At 42.2% G+C, this 17,360-nt stretch overlaps 1 protein-coding gene across 1 annotated transcript; it reads left to right on the top strand.

The window, feature by feature from the left end:
• The first annotated feature begins 1,073 nt into the window (after positions 1-1,073).
• rabggta (Rab geranylgeranyltransferase subunit alpha) lies at positions 1,074-16,680 on the top strand. The gene is made up of 17 exons (XM_052074319.1): positions 1,074-1,199; positions 1,500-1,537; positions 1,686-1,796; positions 2,373-2,497; positions 2,581-2,768; positions 3,213-3,455; positions 4,631-4,714; positions 4,916-4,998; positions 5,098-5,193; positions 6,906-7,011; positions 7,973-8,024; positions 8,136-8,224; positions 10,576-10,664; positions 10,756-10,872; positions 10,965-11,078; positions 11,193-11,280; positions 14,276-16,680. Exons 2-17 carry the CDS (start codon positions 1,535-1,537, stop codon positions 14,422-14,424), a joined length of 1,737 nt encoding a protein of 578 aa, XP_051930279.1. The 5' UTR covers positions 1,074-1,199; positions 1,500-1,534; the 3' UTR covers positions 14,425-16,680.
• The last annotated feature ends 680 nt before the right edge of the window (positions 16,681-17,360 follow it).

Here is a 17,360-nt window from a genome sequence, read left to right as displayed (position 1 = left end):
TTGTATTTTCTTATTGTCTGTACAGTGTCCTTGGGTGGCATGAAAGGCGCTTTTAAATAAAATGCATTATTATTATTATTATTATCCCCCCCAACACCCCCTGACACAAAGCATTTTTTCTATATTCTATGACCTGAATAAATGACGCTCTTCTCCTCAGTGCATCATTGATGATTGGCAACAAGAGGCCACCAGATAGCGCCAAAGCCCTGTTTTTTATTTTATTTTACATGGCTGTAATTCAGTAAATAATGGAGTACAATACACGTTCCTCCCAAAAATAGGGATAGGCTCCACCATCCCCCGCGACACTTGTGAGGAATGAGGATAAACGGATCGGAAAATGGACGGATGGATGGATGGAAAAGTATTGGGACACTTGAGCATTTCACTTAACACAAAGTGAAAACATAACCTCAAATCTTAACGTTGGAATCATACAATTTGTCTTAAGTGTATTTCTTGGATGAAGACTCGAGCTTCAGAGGATGATATAGGTAAGTGACAAAAACGCGGGCAAAAAGGACTGAAGTGACTTTTTAAGCAATAGACAGTGATTAGTTTTTCAAGACGAAGATGAGATCTTGAAGCCTCACTTTTCTAAAGTAGAAGAGACACTATAAAAATCGTGATGCCCAGGACCATCCCGAAAATATCAAATTAATATCAAAATTAATTCAGGTAAAATGAAAAGTTTCCAGAAATTCCCGATGACCACCCCACCCGCGCTCATCATGAAATATGTCGATACAAAGAAACAACACAGCTTTTAATAACATTGTTTAGTGGTTGTTAAAGACGAATTGCCGTACTTGAAGACGCAACGAAGTACCGCTTGCAAATATTCAAATCGAAAATTAGGGGATTCCACTGGTACGTCATAACTAAATATAGACGCGGAAACCCCAGAGCACATTTTTCTGAGTGGAGCACAAACGAAAATGCGATCACAAAAAAATGGATTACAAATCATGGTGGAACCACGTTAAGTCTCGCATACATTGAGAATAAAAGACTATATGACTTAATTAATTTACAGTGCAACGTATATTGGGTGTTCCCTCCGCTAGAGAGCAGCAAAACACTGCGAAAGGCGCGATGGTGACGTAATTTTAATGAGACGGAAGTTTACCGATACAACGTCGATGACTGTCATCCAAATTTCTTTTTAAAATATTCCCAAGGCGACAAGAGTTAAGGTGTGTGTTTGTCTGGATTACGTAATGTATGATCTCATATATATACATATATGTAGCCACATCTGTGTGCAAACAGCGTTCTATTTTCAGTCGAAGTACGCTGTTATTTGTGTGAAAAAGCTACCTGGTATTAACCAGGAACTGAGCTAATTAGTTTTCATTCATTTTGTCAAATGTGTCGCACCACACAGATGCGCAGCTCGACTTGTAATTGTGTTTCAATGTCACCGTAATGTTTGTGTGCTCTATACATCACACGTTTAACCTTTAATATCTCTGTTTATATGGAATGACACACAGATATTGAGGAACGTCTCCTTCTTAAACAGTAAAAGATGGTGAGTAATGCATCAGTTTGCCAGTGCTTACGCCTTGTTTTGGTCACGCTGTCATATTTGCCTATTGAGTATGGAGACAATATAAAAAAAAGTCCCAATAAATGAATGAGTGCGAGTTACCCTTTCGTATTCTTTTGATTGTTCCCAGCACGGTCGAGTGAAGGTAAAGTCCACAGCCCAGCAGGAGGAGGAGAAAAGAAAGGAACGGGAAAAGAAATTGAAGATATACACAGCAGCACGAGATGCCTGTTTTTCCAAGGTGCTTTCAAGACTAAATAAATGACCTGAATTATTATTGCGGTTCAAATAACTTGGCCCCACTTTATTGTTCTCTCTTTTTTTCGTGTATGTGTGGAGGATATCTACCTAATAAGAAAAAATAAATCCCCATGATATTGTACTTTTATTTTTGAGTTGATTTTTAATTAAAAATCGTAATTTAATTTTAAAAATTTATTTCACTCAATATAGGCCCTCAAGAGGGAGTTGACATTCAAACCACGACCACCGGGCTCATTCAATGCTGCTCCTTCTGGTGTGCACGCCTTAGCCACTGGGAGAGCATAATACAGACAAATGTTATGCACTACTACCATCTCGGGGATGTTTACAGCAAATCACTTGTCAATGCAGCAATTTACATTTTTTGCCCGCATTTGTTTTAAAATACATTTACTATGTTTAAATGTGTTGAAGCCTTTGGCGGTGTTAAAATTACATTGAAACATGCTAGGGTCTAACTATGTTGTGATCGTCACCAATTAAGTGTGGATCTGGAATTTATCCCTTGCAATAAACAGGGATTCACCGTAATTCTAAAATGTTGTTATGACAGAGGAAAGAGGGTATTTGCGACGAAGAAGCCCTCCACTTGACCCAGCAGCTGCTATCATCGAACCCTGACTTTGCAACACTTTGGAATTACAGGAGAGAGATCCTCATGCACCAGGAAACCGTCAAGTGAGCTTGTCCACCATGTTATAGTTTGTTCATAGTAAGCCCCGAGAGGTTATTTAACAGTTTCAGTTGACTTATGCTTTCAGAGACGAGTGTGAAGTACAAAAGATGTACCAGACCGAGCTGTCTTTTCTGGAGTCTTGCCTGAAAGTCAACCCAAAGTCATACGGCAGCTGGCATCATCGAAGCTGGGTCTCGGAACGTGTGCCTCAAATGGACTGGGCCCGGGAGTTGAGCCTGTGCGACCGCTGCCTCAGCTTAGATGACCGCAACTGTGAGTGATGCCATTTTAAGAGACGATCCTTTCAGGCTTACATGATTTTTCATGGCTCAAATTGAGTGATAGGTGGTATCATTCTGATCATTTGTACATCTGGCTGTTTGACTATCCGAAAGCAAATGGCATGCATGATTGACAGAATGTTTTTGTAAGTGAAGTCTATCCAGGTCAGTCCTCTCTTATGCCCAAATTTGTGAAAAAAAAGTATAAATCACATTCAACTACGAGTAGCACAAACACAGATATCATAAGGATTAATGTTGCTTTCCCTCGCTGAGCCTGATGTCATATCGCTGAATTTTCATGATTTCAGTGGTTTTAGAGACAAAGGCTGGCAGAAAATAGGAGAACGTGGCTACCGGCGCCCTCCAAATTTAATAAGGAAAATCTGTGCGCTTATCTGGAATTGTTACACCCACATCTCACTGTCTGCGCCAGTTCACTGCTGGGATTACCGGCGGATCGTCGTGAAGAAATCCGCTGTCCCCGTGGGAAAGGAGTTGGAGTTCACTGATCGTCTCATCGGCTCCAACTTTTCCAACTACTCCAGCTGGCATTACCGCAGTACCCTGTTGCCCCTTCTCCACCCGCAGTCCCCCGAATCCGCCCCCCCGACGGGCTCCTCGCCTCCCTCGCCGCAGAACCACTCCCATCGCGTCTGTGAAGAGCAGCTGCTCAAAGGTAAACCTGCCGCAGACGGTATTGCGCAGCATCCACCCACAGGGGGCAGTCTGAGTCTAAAATGTTGGGACGTGTCATGCTTTTGACTCTTCCACTCCTGCAGGCTCAGATTTTTGCTGAACTAATATTTTTTCCACTTACACAGTTCTAAATGAGTAAGCACTGTAGTTATTCTGTGTGGGACAAACGGTGCATGTCATGAACGAAAGTGACTGAGACTGTAATGCCCACAGTAATTCCTGACTATTCGCACCACTGAAGTAGGGCGAATTGACTCGCCATTCATTCATTCATTCATCTTCCGAGCCGCTTGATCCTCACTAGGGTCGCGGGGGGTGCTGGAGCCTATCCCAGCTGTCTCCGGGCAGTAGGCGGCGGACACCCTGAATCGGTTGCCAACCAATCGCAGGGCACACAGAGACGAACAACCATTCGTACTCACACTCACACCTAGGGACAATTTAGAGTGTTCAATCAGCCTGCCATGCATATTTTTGGAATGTGGGAGGAAACCGGAGGACCCGGAGAAAACCCACGCAGGCCCGGGGAGAACATGCAAACTCCACACAGGGAGGCCGGAGCCGGAATCGAACCCGGTACCTCTGCACTGTGGAGCCCACGTGCTAACCACTGGACTACTGGGCCGCCCTGACTCGCCATCCCTATGTAAATAATTGACTCAAATAATTGTTTAAACCAGCAGTGTCTAAACTTTTTCCTTCAGGAGCAGCATCCTGAAAAGTTGCAGGACGCAAGGGCCACTTTGAAATTCTTCAAATCTAATCTATTAAAAAAATTATTGGAATGAATGAATCGGCAGCAGCTAAATGCCATCTCCACATTCAGAACGAATACACAAGCAGTCTTGTAAGATGACATTTTTTAAATTTTCACCTTAGGATCATGAGAGAGATCTGTTAAAAACTGTAATTTTGGCATCGGCGGGTTCCTATTTTTTGTTGTAAAAAAGCTCTACTATATATACAGAAAACCAATTTATTAGTTGTAGTTCCATCCATTATACAAAGTAACAATTTACACAAGAAAAATGAAGCGCTCCTTCAGGGTAAGCCAAGGTCATGCTGCCTCACGCTGACCGAATGAATTGAATTGAATTTGATTTAATGAGAAACTGATCAATTTGACACCATGTTGCTTTTTTTTTTCCTTTCCAGAATATGAGCTGGTGCAGAACGCTTTCTTCACCGACCCCAACGACCAGAGTGCTTGGTTTTATTATCGTTGGCTTCTAGGCAGAGGTGTGTTCTAGTGTGCATTTATGTGTGTGTAAGTGCTTGTGTGTTTAAAAAGTTTTCAAAGTCGTGTAGGTTTCATTTTTAGAATGTGTTTTAGTACGAGTTTGTTCGTGTGTGTGTGAATGCGTGTGTGTTTAGCACATTACTGCATTTTAACAAAGCGATGGTCACAACTTAATGCACACGTCTCCTATTGCGTGACAGCCGAGCGTGAAGAGATGATTAGTTGTGTGTTCATCAGCCGCGATGAAGAGAGGGTGGCTGTTGCCTTTTCGAGGCCGGTCCAGGTGAGTTATTCCGTCCCCATTTGTTTTTGTTTCTTTTTTTGTTATAAATTCAATAGTTAATTAATTTATTTTATATTTTTTTTTTATTCTCTCATGCAGGCGCAGTCCGGTGGGCTGCTGCTTGTGCTGGATGGTCAGCCGCTGCAAGTGGACTGGAGAAGCATCCACCCACGATTTAAACATAGTTCCGTCTGGGTATCCTTTTGTGTCTAAACTTCATTGAATTAAAAGAAAAAACTAGGCAATCAACATATGTCCATCTCTTTTCGATAGTGCTGGTCCTTATTAAGGTTGCAGGTGAGCTAGAGTCTGTCTCAGTTGACTTTGGGCCAATTGCGGCGTTACGCCTGGAGTGGTTAATGAAAATGCGTGTTTTTGGAGTGTGGGAGGGAGTTGGAGTAGCTGGAGAAAATCCATTTGAGGTGCAATGATTAATTCATATACAACTCATCCATTATCAAATTTTATTGATAATCACACTGGTCAATAAACTTGTATTAATCAGAGATATAAGCAACATTTTCAAGATGACATTTTTTGCACTGATTATGAATTTACAGTCGTCAGCTAGCTAGTAGGACCGAAATTAATTCATGCTGATAAGGTTGCCTGTGTCATGTACGGAGGTTGTTCCTTTCACCGCTATCACAAAACAACTTTCCTTCAAAGGCTTTTCTTCCCCCCCCAGGAAATGCTGACCGAGACCCCGCAGTGTTTATTGAGAAAAGGCAGACAACTGATGCCTTTTGGCAGGGATGTGCTTTTGCAAGATGCAATTCCATTAAGTCTTCTGACTGCCTTGCAGGGCTTCTGCTAGAAGTAGCCTAGAAAATTGCTGACCAATATTCGATTTGTCTGTTTCACGTACCATTCATCCTGACTGATGTCGCAGTAAGTGCTGAATTACTACCTGAACAGCCGCGGTTTCAAATGTGCCAGCCATACCATATGGGTGACATCAACCACTGTCGGTTAGTAACTGATCCAGCAGTTCTGCCAGTGTTAGATTTGAAACCATTCATCACATTGAAACATTCATCACTGGTGAGACTGGAATTGGCTAAAATCCATCTTGGAAAAAGCCAAAATGCTTCCAGATGAATGTTTTTGTGAAAATTTTGGCTTTTCTTTAATAGAAGGGTGCCAACAATTTTGCAGCGTACGTGCGCACAAAAAAACCCCCAAAACACTTTACTAAAGAAAATCAGCAGGCTCAGTTTTTTTTTCTGGGGGTGCTTTGCTAAATCCGACATGGGCCTCTTTCTTCCTCTCCCATGCAGGAAATAATAATGCTACTTACATTAGGAACACGCCTCAGTTGTGCAACAGGGGTCAAAGAAGTTGCTGAATATAGCAATAGAATCACTACGCTGGCAACACCAAAAGCGTACTGTAAGCGTTCGCTTGTACCACTTACACCTGCATCCATCAAAATAAAAGCGCCAGCAATGGAACCGAAAGTTCTTCCATCTTGTCCTGGCAGGAAAGTCGTTTTGGGTGTGTCTATTCCTTAAAACGAATGTCCGTTGAAACGCCCAGAATGGATTGGATCCATTCTGTGAAAAGTATCTTTTTACGCCTACTAATAATAAGCAAATAGTCAGTAGCGAGATTCTTAATGTCCTTGGAGGGGCGGTGTGATTGAGGATGCTGATTTACCAGTGGTTAGTCTGTCTCCCATTAGATGCTTAAAATTAAAAAAAAAAAAAAAGGGCCCTTAAAGCTAGTCGCTGCTAACGAGCCGTGTGAGTATGCAGACTCACGCAAAAAGGACCAGATCACTTTTGCACTCCCATAATAAATTGGTTTCAGTTATTCTTCTCACTTTTTGAACCCCACTTAGTCCCCCCCCCCCCCCTTCCTTACCCCTCACACGCCTTTGTTAAACTTTCTTAACCATGACTCAGATATGCGATCTTCCTCCAGGGTCCATCAACAACATCGCTAATGAACACAATCTGATGGTGCACTGGCCCGAAAAACACACTCGGCGAGATTGCACCATGTACACAGGTGAGGCACTGTTTCTATTAATCCATCTCGTCGGGGCTAAATGATTAAAATGGACCAGTGTGGAGAGTGAGTGTCACATAGTTAGCCGAAAGGAAGGCTCCTTTCGGCACATACGGTTGGTGCAGTTGAACGTGTGATGGAAAAGAAAAGAACTGGAAGCCAGAAAAGGTTATTTAGTGTCGGGAGTTGTACTCACCTCGACTCTCATGCAACAGAAACACGCACTTGTTTTCTTTACGCGGGCTTTTGGACCTTTATTTAAAAAAAATATAGATATGTTTTTAAAAGCTTTCTGACATTGACATTTTAATTCCCATTACTCATTTTGGCCACATAATTTTGTGCATGCAAGGGATTCTCTATTTATAATGGTACCGACATACAGTATGTGTACACTAAATACATTTTCAAATCGTCAAAACTTGGCCAAAAAAAAAAAATCTTTATTGTGAAGTTAATCAAATACTAAAGGACAAGACAAGTGGCATCGTAAAACAGTCACATTTTCTTCATTCTTCATTCATATTTATTGTTGTGGTGTTAGGGGACCAAAATATAAGTTATTTCACTCATTATGTTTTTTTCATTTAATCCTGCCAAATATCGGATCAGCAACACCCTCAAAAAGTCAGTCGGGCCCTGGTGATAATCAATACTCGTGGGTTAAAACATTTTGACGTTATGAATGGTGCGCAAGAAGCTAATTTACTGTGTGCTTGCATGCCAGAAGGAGACAAGTTACGGCAGTAATCACTTTTTTCATTTAATTAAAAAAAATATATATTTTCCATACACATTTAACTGTAATGAATTCATTTGTGATGGACTACTTTGCGCTCTGAAAGATTTGAGCCACGTCGCCACCAAAGAAACAAATCTAACCGAGCCCGCCCGTACTAGCCGCATCATCGTCTCAAAGTGTAACTTTGTGGAACTTTCAAAACCACGTTTCCTCCCTCAGGTCGAAATGAGAGTTGGTGTCGTGATTCCGCCACCGATCAGGAGCTCTTCAGGTAAGGATTTGGTACACGATGAAAGTGTGCTTTTTTTTTTTCTCCCCCTTAAGGAACTCCTTTTAATGTATGAAAGTGTTGTTTGATTTTTTGTTTGTTTGGTTTCCACAGGAGTGAACTCTCTGTGGAAAAGAGTTCCGTGTTGCAGTCTGAGCTACAATCATGTAACCAGCTGCTAGAACTGGAGCCGCTCAATAAGTGTAAGTGCTTTTTTATGCCGTTTCATTTAATGTGTGTGTGTGTGTGTTTCCACAGAGCGAGAAGTCTTATTTGCTGCTTGGTACTGTCTCGCCTGCCGGTGCTGTTGAGGCAGATTAAGAAATAATATGTTTCTGGAAGGACCTTGTGGGAAGGTTGCGGTTTTCAATCAGAGGAACTTTCACTGCATGGAGAAACATATTCCGACACGTTGATAATAGCCCCATTGGACGGAATTGGAATCAGAAGTAAAATGTTAACCAAACTTACGACACGGCGGACGACTGGTTAGCGCGTCCGCCTCACAGTGCAGAGGTCCAGGGTTCGATTCCGGGCTATGGCCTTCCAGTGTGGCGTTTGCATGTTCTCCGGGGGTGTCTGCGTGGGTTTCCTTCAGTTCCTCCGGGATTCCAAAAACATGCATCCTAGGTTAATTAAATGCTCAAAATTGTCGCCCAAGGTGTGTGCGTGTGTGTGTGTGTGAGACAGAGAGAGCGAGAGATCTCCCATTTTCCCCCATTGTTCATGGAAAGTATAATGAATTTTATTGAAGAACTCATTACACCCAACAAACAACCCCCCAAAAAAGCTTTCTTTTTCTCCCTCGATGCATTTCAGTGGGTGTGAATTATCCCCTGTCACCCATGAATTGCACCAGTCGACTGTAATTATGACTCGACGACGGTTTCAGCGTGATTAGTAATGGCGGTGCCGTAGGAATCACTGTAAACCGGGCACCCACTGTTGTAATTTTTAAGGGTAATTTGCCGGCTTGGTGATAAAGTTCTGTTTATGGCGACTGCCCCATATTCTGCAGTGACTTTTTTAGGACGTTTGGGCGAGCGCTGTTTGATTGACAATTAATTAAGGTTTTGCGTCAATAATTTTGTCCTTGTAGTGCAATTGAAGTATAAGATGTTGAGCTTGTCATCCGACAAGTTTTCTATTCCGCATTGGAAATGTTTCTCACCAAGCATCCTCAATTTATTGATCCCGATGAACATAAAATCATCCTTCTGCTATTATGACAGTCGAGAAACGCAGACCGCATATCGAGACGGACTTGAGTGAATTAACTCCACCACTTCAGAGAGACGAGCGCGGCTCTCCGGCAAATGAATTTGTTGCTATAGCAAAGTCATTCTGCTGCACTTCCACATTTGGCTTCAAATATCAGATCACAGTTTTGTTGCAGATGCGCTGGCTCAGTCCCAGACACATTTGGCATGTACCGCCACCCTAGGAAGAGGGCAAGTCTCGCCACTGGTCTCCGGCCAACCATAACTGGCTTTTGGTTCATTTCAAAACTTGCAGTTGTTGCCTTAAATGAATTGTGTGTGTTTTTATGTGTGTGCGTGTGTGTTTTGGATTCGAACCTTGGCTGAGGTTATATTATAGATAACAGCTGATATGAGCCTCACAGGGAGTGCCAAAAAATTTGAGTAACTACATTTTCCAAGGCAAATCAAATTAAATGGGCTTCATCTTGACAAATTGAGGGATTTATTTTGACAATGGTTCTCTCCATGAGTGACAATCTGGGCTTCAGGCTAACTTTTTTTTTTTTTTAATAAACACTTGAAGTACAGCGGGGCTCCTAACGTGAAAAAGATTGCAGCAGTTTCCTTCGGGTTCTGAAATCAATTCCAGCTCCGGCCTCCCTATGTGGAGTTTGCATGTTCTCCTCGGGCATGCGTGGGTTTTCTTTGGGTACTCCGGTTTCATCCAGCATTCCAAAAACATGCATGGCAGGCTGAACACTCTATAATTGTCGCGCGGTATGAGTTTGAGCGCGGATGGTTGTTTGTCTATGTGTGCCTTGGCTGGCAACCGGTTCTGGTGTGCCCCCCCTACTGCCCGAAGACAGCTGAGATGGGCTCCAGTCCCCCGCCCCCCCCGCTACCCTTGTGAGGATAAAGCAGATCGGAAAATGAATGAATGAATGAATATAGAAGGACATTTACAAGTTTAGCTGAGGTCAAAATTAAGTAAAGGTAGTACGCATTTTACACTCATCCTGAAATTAACTCGTAAGCACAGCATGCATAACTTTTGGTTAGCAGTGTATGTATTAAAAAAAAAAAAGCATCACTCACACAAGCATAAATTTAATGAAAACCACAGGAAAGCAGTCATTGTGTGTGTTTGTTAAACCATGCTGGTACCCGAGCAAAATCACATGAATTCTACGCCATTTATTTTCAAGGGTAATGTTGCAAGATAAGTTTGAAATGCTATCATCTTTTGGGATCACAGTTGTCGGCGCTCATAAACATTTTTGCCATATGGTGTTGCTCTTCCAACCCAGCGTTTGAGAAGGGCTCCACTCTCACGTTTTTGCTTTTCTCCGCAGGGTGTTTGCTCACCATTATCCTGCTGATGAGGGCGCTAGACCCCCTTGGCTACGAAAAGGAGACGCTCGCTCATTTCCAAACTCTCAAAGTAAGCAGCGACACCAACAGCAATTTGGTGTCCGTTCCATTAACTGGAGACGTATTCACGCGCAACACGCTCATTACCTCCTCTCCCTCAGGAAGTGGACTCCATGCGCTCAGCCTATTACAGTGACCTGTGCAGCAAATTTATGATCGAAAACACCATTTTGAAAATGGAGTATGCTGAAGTGCGCGTCTTCAGCGTCTCCAACAAGGTTTGCGCACAATATCCCTTTCCCTAACCCTCTGTTGTGCCGGGGGATGTTCGGGGAATCATTTCTGGCTTCCCTCCTTCCTCACCAAACAGAACCTGACAACCTTGTGCCATTTGGACCAGCTGCTCCTCATCACTCACATCAATCTGTCCTCTAATCAGCTGCGCCGCATTTCCTTTCACTTCTCCATGTTACAGTGCCTGAAGGTGAAAAAAACAAACAAACCAAAAATGAGGCAACTGCAATGTTTGTCCTGTCGGGAATTTGCTTCTTCCGTTTGCTCATGTTTCTTCTTTTTTTCCACTTCTCGATACTTGAAGGTGTTGGAGGCTGAAAACAACTGCATAGAAAATTTAGAAGGAGTCTACTGCCTGCCCAAACTGGAAGAGGTCCTCTTGAAGAATAACAGTATCCTTCATTCTGTAATCAAGTGTGATTTTCGCATTGGCCGTTTAAAAAATACAAATTTTTGTAAAAATGCGCCGGGGGTGGCAGCGAGAAAAGCCGTTTTTTGTGCACTTACAGTCTCTTTGCACCGAGGTCAAAAGTCGCTTCGATGAGGCAGCTCAAACCGTTGATCTGGAAAAAAAAGTTAAATGATGCCTCTGACGGCCACTTGGCATTGCTAATTAGTGCCACAGTGAGTCAAGCAAGCCAGTCGGCTTGATGTATGGATGGTCTTGCCTCCACCGGGTCCTATTAAAGTCTGTTTTTACTGTACTTTATCCAACCCAAATGTAAATTTGTCTGTTCACAGAGGAGCATGTCAGTCCAATTATCAGATTGCCCATCTGTCATTGGAATTGACCTTGCAACGCTCTGGTTCTCCAACTATATCTTACCAGACTGAGCTACTGCCACCAACGCGTACATTTACATGTTTTTTGTTGCCCAAAATAAGTCGTTGCATTAAGAACGAAAAAAATCACCCTCAATAAATAATCCTTAGAAGCCAAGGGACTTTCTGTGTGGCGGCGGTGTTATGTTTACATGTTGTCATTATGCTCCAGGGGACATCAACAGCATTACGGGGACGAATGTTATAATGAATCTCCGCGCGGAGTTGGCGGTGAGACTCAGACCCGAGCGTGCCTGGCTCATGGCAGCAAAACAAGCGCGAACATCTGACGACGCGCAGAGACAGACAATGGGGGGGGGGGGGGGAGAATAATTAAATAAAAAGATTTACACATTTATGAGTCCAACAGAGTGGCATATCTCTGGGGAATTAGCAGTCAGACATTGGAAAATGGTATATACTGTTATGTGATAGCATTCTTTTCACACATAATTCCCTCTGTCCAAATAGAGATAAAAGTTTTCCTTCATCAGTTATATTCCGAATGAAAAATATGTTTTATTACGGTCGCCAACACGAGCCCCCCCCAAAACTTCCCTTTTATGCACCCCATAGAAAGTTAGAAAAAAACAACACTAATTTCACCAATAGCAATAAAATTAGATGGTTATCATAAAAGCACACAGACAAAAAAAGAAAATTTTGATGATTCCACATGAAAAGTGGGTGCAGGGACACATTCTTCTCTGACTGTGGCTTTTGATTATATTTTTTTTTCCATTTGATAGTTTTCCACTCAAATTTGCCATTTTACAGAACAAGCAAGCATCATTTAGTCATAGCGGCATTCACGCTTCATTTCTTCCTTTAATCTTAAGAGCGATTAATGCCTCCTAACCGTGATTTATCGTGCCTTTTTTGTTGTTGTTGTTTTGTTTGGACAGGTTCACTATGTAAAGTGAATGACTCAAGTGAGGCTAAACAATCCTGTTGAAATCACTTTTTTTTCTAAATCAAATAAATGTCTTTTTTTTTTCAAGCGTTCCAGGGGGCGCCATTGATAGAATGTTGCAGCCGTTTTCAGATCACCCCATTGATTACAGTCGGTGACACTTAAAGGGGAAGTCAAGTCAAAAATATCGAAATACGGTATCCTTTATTACCTTTGCGGAATATGAATTTAAGCAGAATAATCCCGTTTTTATCCATCTCAGGGGGAGCGCCATTTGCTGTCAGCTGAAAATCACATTCACGGTACCTCAGGGCTCGGCTTGTGAACGTCACATGACCAAACCCGGAGAATGTTGGTTAGCCGTGTGACCTGAGCGCTGAGGCGCTCTGATGGCATTTTCGGTCAACAACTAGTGGCACAAGGCAAAATGGCAAACCTTGAGATGGACAAAAATGGGTGGATTTTTTTCTGCTTGATTCATGTTTCACAGTTGCAATATTAACGCTTGTAAAAGTAAGTTAGCCCCAAAAAGTCAGAAATGGCGGAGGGGGTGCAAGAAAGTATTAATTCTTCGTTATAATTCAATTTGAATATTTGCATTTGATCACAAATACAATCTGAAGCCACCACACTTTCACGAAACGTCATTGGCGAGCCCAATCGGGAGTACTTTCACATTGTTCTCTTCAGCTCTTCTTGCAGATTGTGTTCAAGTTTTGCGCTACACTCTAGTTTGACAAGCAACATGAAAGTTTAAAACACAATGCTGCCGATACCCTCCTTCATCATGCGATCTGGCAATTTTTTTTTTTTTTTTCCCTTGGTGGCAAAACAGCCTGAAGAAAAATGTGCGTGTGTGTGGTGTGGAGGAGGAAGTCCCAAAAGCGGTTCTGCACAAGTGATGCTCTCAAAAGGAGAGTGCAATTGTAATTAAAATGTGCTTCAATCATGCCAAGCCGAGATTTCTCGGTGTGTACGCTTATCGTCCAAGTTGTAATTCATGTGATTTTTAATTGTTTTTTTTTTTGGCCTGAGCCTTTAAAAGGCTTAAATTGGATTTTCCAAAATTAAGTCATTATTTGTCCTTATTAAGAATGAAACTTAATCCTTAAATCCACCATTTAATTGAACAAAATCGCCGTGTAATCCTCGGAGCTCCTCATAACACATTTGATGAAATTGTGAAAGGTTCTATCGGTCCGTTTCTTATGGCACTTGTACTTAATCCATTCAGGCACGTTAACCCCTTCAAGTTTGTTTGTTTTTAACATTGGACGGCAGGGTGGGCATGTCATGACCAAAATATCTGCTCTCAAAGGGTGGGTGTGTGTGTGAATCTCGGCCCTGGAATTTTCCGCCCTCCAATTGCATTTCAACTCAGTCATTTGGTGGCAAATATTTTTCTTCCACATGCGCCGATTTCCCATGACCTTGAACATGACAAGCGCTATAAATTTTTTTTTTTTAACTTGGCGTGATGGACGGATACTTCAACAAATGTGTGTTGGCTTTCTCTTTTCGCTGCATCTCTTTTGGGGCTCCGTGGTTTGTTTTTTTTGTGTCAGGACTGCATATGATAAGACATTCATCACCACGTCTCACTTCAACAAACACCCCACAAACAGACTTGTTCTTTAACCCCGCACACTCAGACATTGCCACGCTGGCAGCGCTCCGGCCGCTCGCCACCTGCCCCAAGCTGCGGCGTCTCGATCTCCGCGGCAACCCCGTCACTCAGAACGCCGACGCCGAGTCGCATCTCGCGGAGCTTCTGCCTTCCGTGGCGTGCCTCCTGCTCTGATGCGCCGCCGGCGGGCGGCGGGCCCGTCACTCAAGGATGACGCCGCCGCCGCTGGCGGCTGGTTTGTAAAGGAGTGAGTGGATAATTTTTTTTTTTTAACAAGTGAGCTGTCACTTCCACTTGTTTGGTGGAAATTTGATCAAAACAGCCCCCACTCGTCTGAATGCCTCTGAAGGCGGATATCAAAACACCTATAATGAAAAGTCTGTGTTGTTCGTGCGTGTGTGTGTGGTTGAGTCATAACTGCTTTTTTTCCCTCAAAATGTGTGAATGAAGCTCTATTAATACCTCCAAATGCATGATGCAAAAGCTGCAATAATGGAAATACTGTAATTGACAGTGTGTGGATGGATCCGCGCAATCACGTTTATAAGCTTGTGAGACACTTAAAGCAACGGTAAGAAACGGGAATGGCGCTTCATGCGGTGTGACGATACGAGCAGGGCTCAATGTGACTGAGTTCTGCAGTTCTTAAATGTTTTCCAATGAGTGCCATCATAAAAAAAAAAACTATACTCCACAACGTCAAAATGCAGTGGCAATGAAGGCATTTCAATGTTCATCAGAAATGAGTACGTTGAGCATTCTTGTAAGCCACTCCAACATGCTGCAGTTTGTCATGTTCAAATGGAGGGGGAAAATATTCTGTTCAAATGTATTGCGCACATTACATATAGTGCTGAAATGTTTCAAAAGAAAACGTTCACACGATTAAATGCAAATTAATTGAACCTAAAGGTTAAATACAAGTGAACTGTGAACTTCGGCAGTGATTTTTTTCTTACCACTAGGGGGAGTTCGAGTACGACTAGTTGTTAGAAAACCACTAAAGGGTTGACTGCAGTTATACTTGAAGCCTTTTGCCCCGATGAGGGACCGACCCCTTCAGGAAATCGTGAAACGCCATAATTTAATGCCCCTCTCAAGATATTTATAAATAACTGCTTATATTAATAGTGTAATTGGGAAATATACCACAAACTATCATGCAAAATTACGAACATTCTAAACCCATTGACACACAAAGCTTGCGTCTCACTTTGGTCTTATATTCGGTTAGTGAATAGTGAACCTAAAACGTGCTGGGGGGGGAGGGGTGGAGTTGCTTATCAAGTCTGTTCACAATCTTTTTTAGTTAGGCTCCTTACAAACACAAACAAAAGGGCTCATTAGGGTCGTCACTCACTGCTCTGTTTGAAACCACACAATGACAGGAGAAAATGTGGAAAATAAAGAAGCCAAACCAGTGATTGTATGGGATTAAAAAAAAAAAAATCGAAACCAACTCATGCCCCATGGGCCATAACCAGCCTGCCAGAGCATGGATCCAACTGGACATAATATTTCAAAAATATCCAATATTAATGAAAGAAAAAGTAAAAAAAAGGTCCCAAAGCATCTCTCCATTTATTTTCGGTTGCACTTGCACTCGTTAGGGTCAGATGAAAGCTGAAAATGCATAATGCAGGTTTTTAAAATAGTTGTATCAGTACCAAAACTGATTAAAACACATTACATTACTTTAACCTTCCTTTTACAACATTAACATTCCTGGGTCAATATGACCCGTCATTGGAAAAGTGAAACTAAAATCACCTCACTTTGGATTTTCAACATTATGTTTACACTTTGATAGCCACGTTTTTTTAAAAGACAGAAACTCTTTGCATTTGGTTAATTTTACCACCAATATGACAGAAGGTTGGAGTGGGTCAGTTTGACCTTTTAGGTCAGAAACGGGTGGGGGTGGGTGTTAGAATCCTAATCAACATTCTTGGACACGTGTTAACTCAGTTATTCTCAGTTTCTCTCAATATCTTTTTGTTGCTTCCGTCTATTCAGCCACCAGACGTTTTAAAAAACCAGCTTTGCAATGGGTCAATTTGACCCATTACCCATAAATGTCAGAAATGGAAAAGAAAATCTCATTCACTCCATTACTCATCACCGCAATCACTATGTATAGTTGGAATGTTAGTGTTAATGCTAATCCATGGCCTGGATCAGTTTTCTGAATCTGAATCTGAAAATATCCGGCAATGGCCAGACGCACACAAAAACGTGATTTGCACATTTCTTATTGTTGCTTTAATATCTGTGGCCTATAACTGATGATTGTGGCGTTGCCTACTTGTCACGTGTCATGCACTACCAAACCGCTCTGTGGCGCAAAACATTTATTGTACATGTCGGGGATGAAGCTCCCCTGTCGCCACAGATCTATAACGGAACATTAAATGGTGTCACTTGCCTTAACTGCGAACGCTTCCTGTGTGATTTATATTTGAATCGAACTGACCCGCTCAGGTATTTTCAAGAGAAGGGAGCGTCGTCTGACTCAGCTGCTGCAATCGCAACACTTAAAAAAAAAGATTTGTCACACCTTTCATGGGATTGTGAGACTCACTTGTTGGACGCTGCACATACTATGTTATCAAAAGAACAACAAAAGCAAAAGTGACGCAACTGGAATGTGTTGATGGAGGGTTACGCCGTAACCCTTTGTGCAAAAAAAAAAAAAAAACTGTTCCTCTGTGTGTTTAAGTAAGATATCCTTCATTATTATTACCATTAAGACCATTGTTTTTGTTTAAAAAAATGCACGGTACTTTTTTTTAATTTTATGGGTTTGTGGAATTTTTCTGCCTTTATTTTTTTCATCTACAAAACACTACTGCCTTTATCATCCTGCACACACCCCTCCTATGTTCCCTCTCCCGTCATGTGCACCGTGGGTCATCTTCAACGGGTGAGTAGAATGACTTTACTCCACTTTTTCTACAAAGACTTCATAGTGAACTTTCTGAAAAGCCATTTAACCAGCCTGTGCAGATGACGTATGAATCCGTCATCTAATGTGTCATTTCAGTCAGACTGTGTCGTGTATGAACCGCCATGACCTCGTCTTCCTCCGTCCTTTCTCCTACTCACAAAGG

Source organism: Hippocampus zosterae, chromosome 8, assembly GCF_025434085.1.
Source record: "Hippocampus zosterae strain Florida chromosome 8, ASM2543408v3, whole genome shotgun sequence".
Taxonomy (NCBI): Eukaryota; Metazoa; Chordata; class Actinopteri; order Syngnathiformes; family Syngnathidae; genus Hippocampus; species Hippocampus zosterae.
The sequence above is the reverse complement of the archived record's forward strand: the minus strand, read 5'-3'. Positions and strand labels throughout refer to the sequence as shown.

Bases quoted from the DNA above. Each gene is read 5' to 3' on its own strand.
- rabggta (XM_052074319.1), top strand. The intron at 2,498-2,580 runs GTGAGCTTGTCC...TTATGCTTTCAG, and splicing joins ATGCACCAGGAAACCGTCAA to AGACGAGTGTGAAGTACAAA. The intron at 7,012-7,972 runs GTGAGGCACTGT...TTCCTCCCTCAG, and splicing joins AGATTGCACCATGTACACAG to GTCGAAATGAGAGTTGGTGT.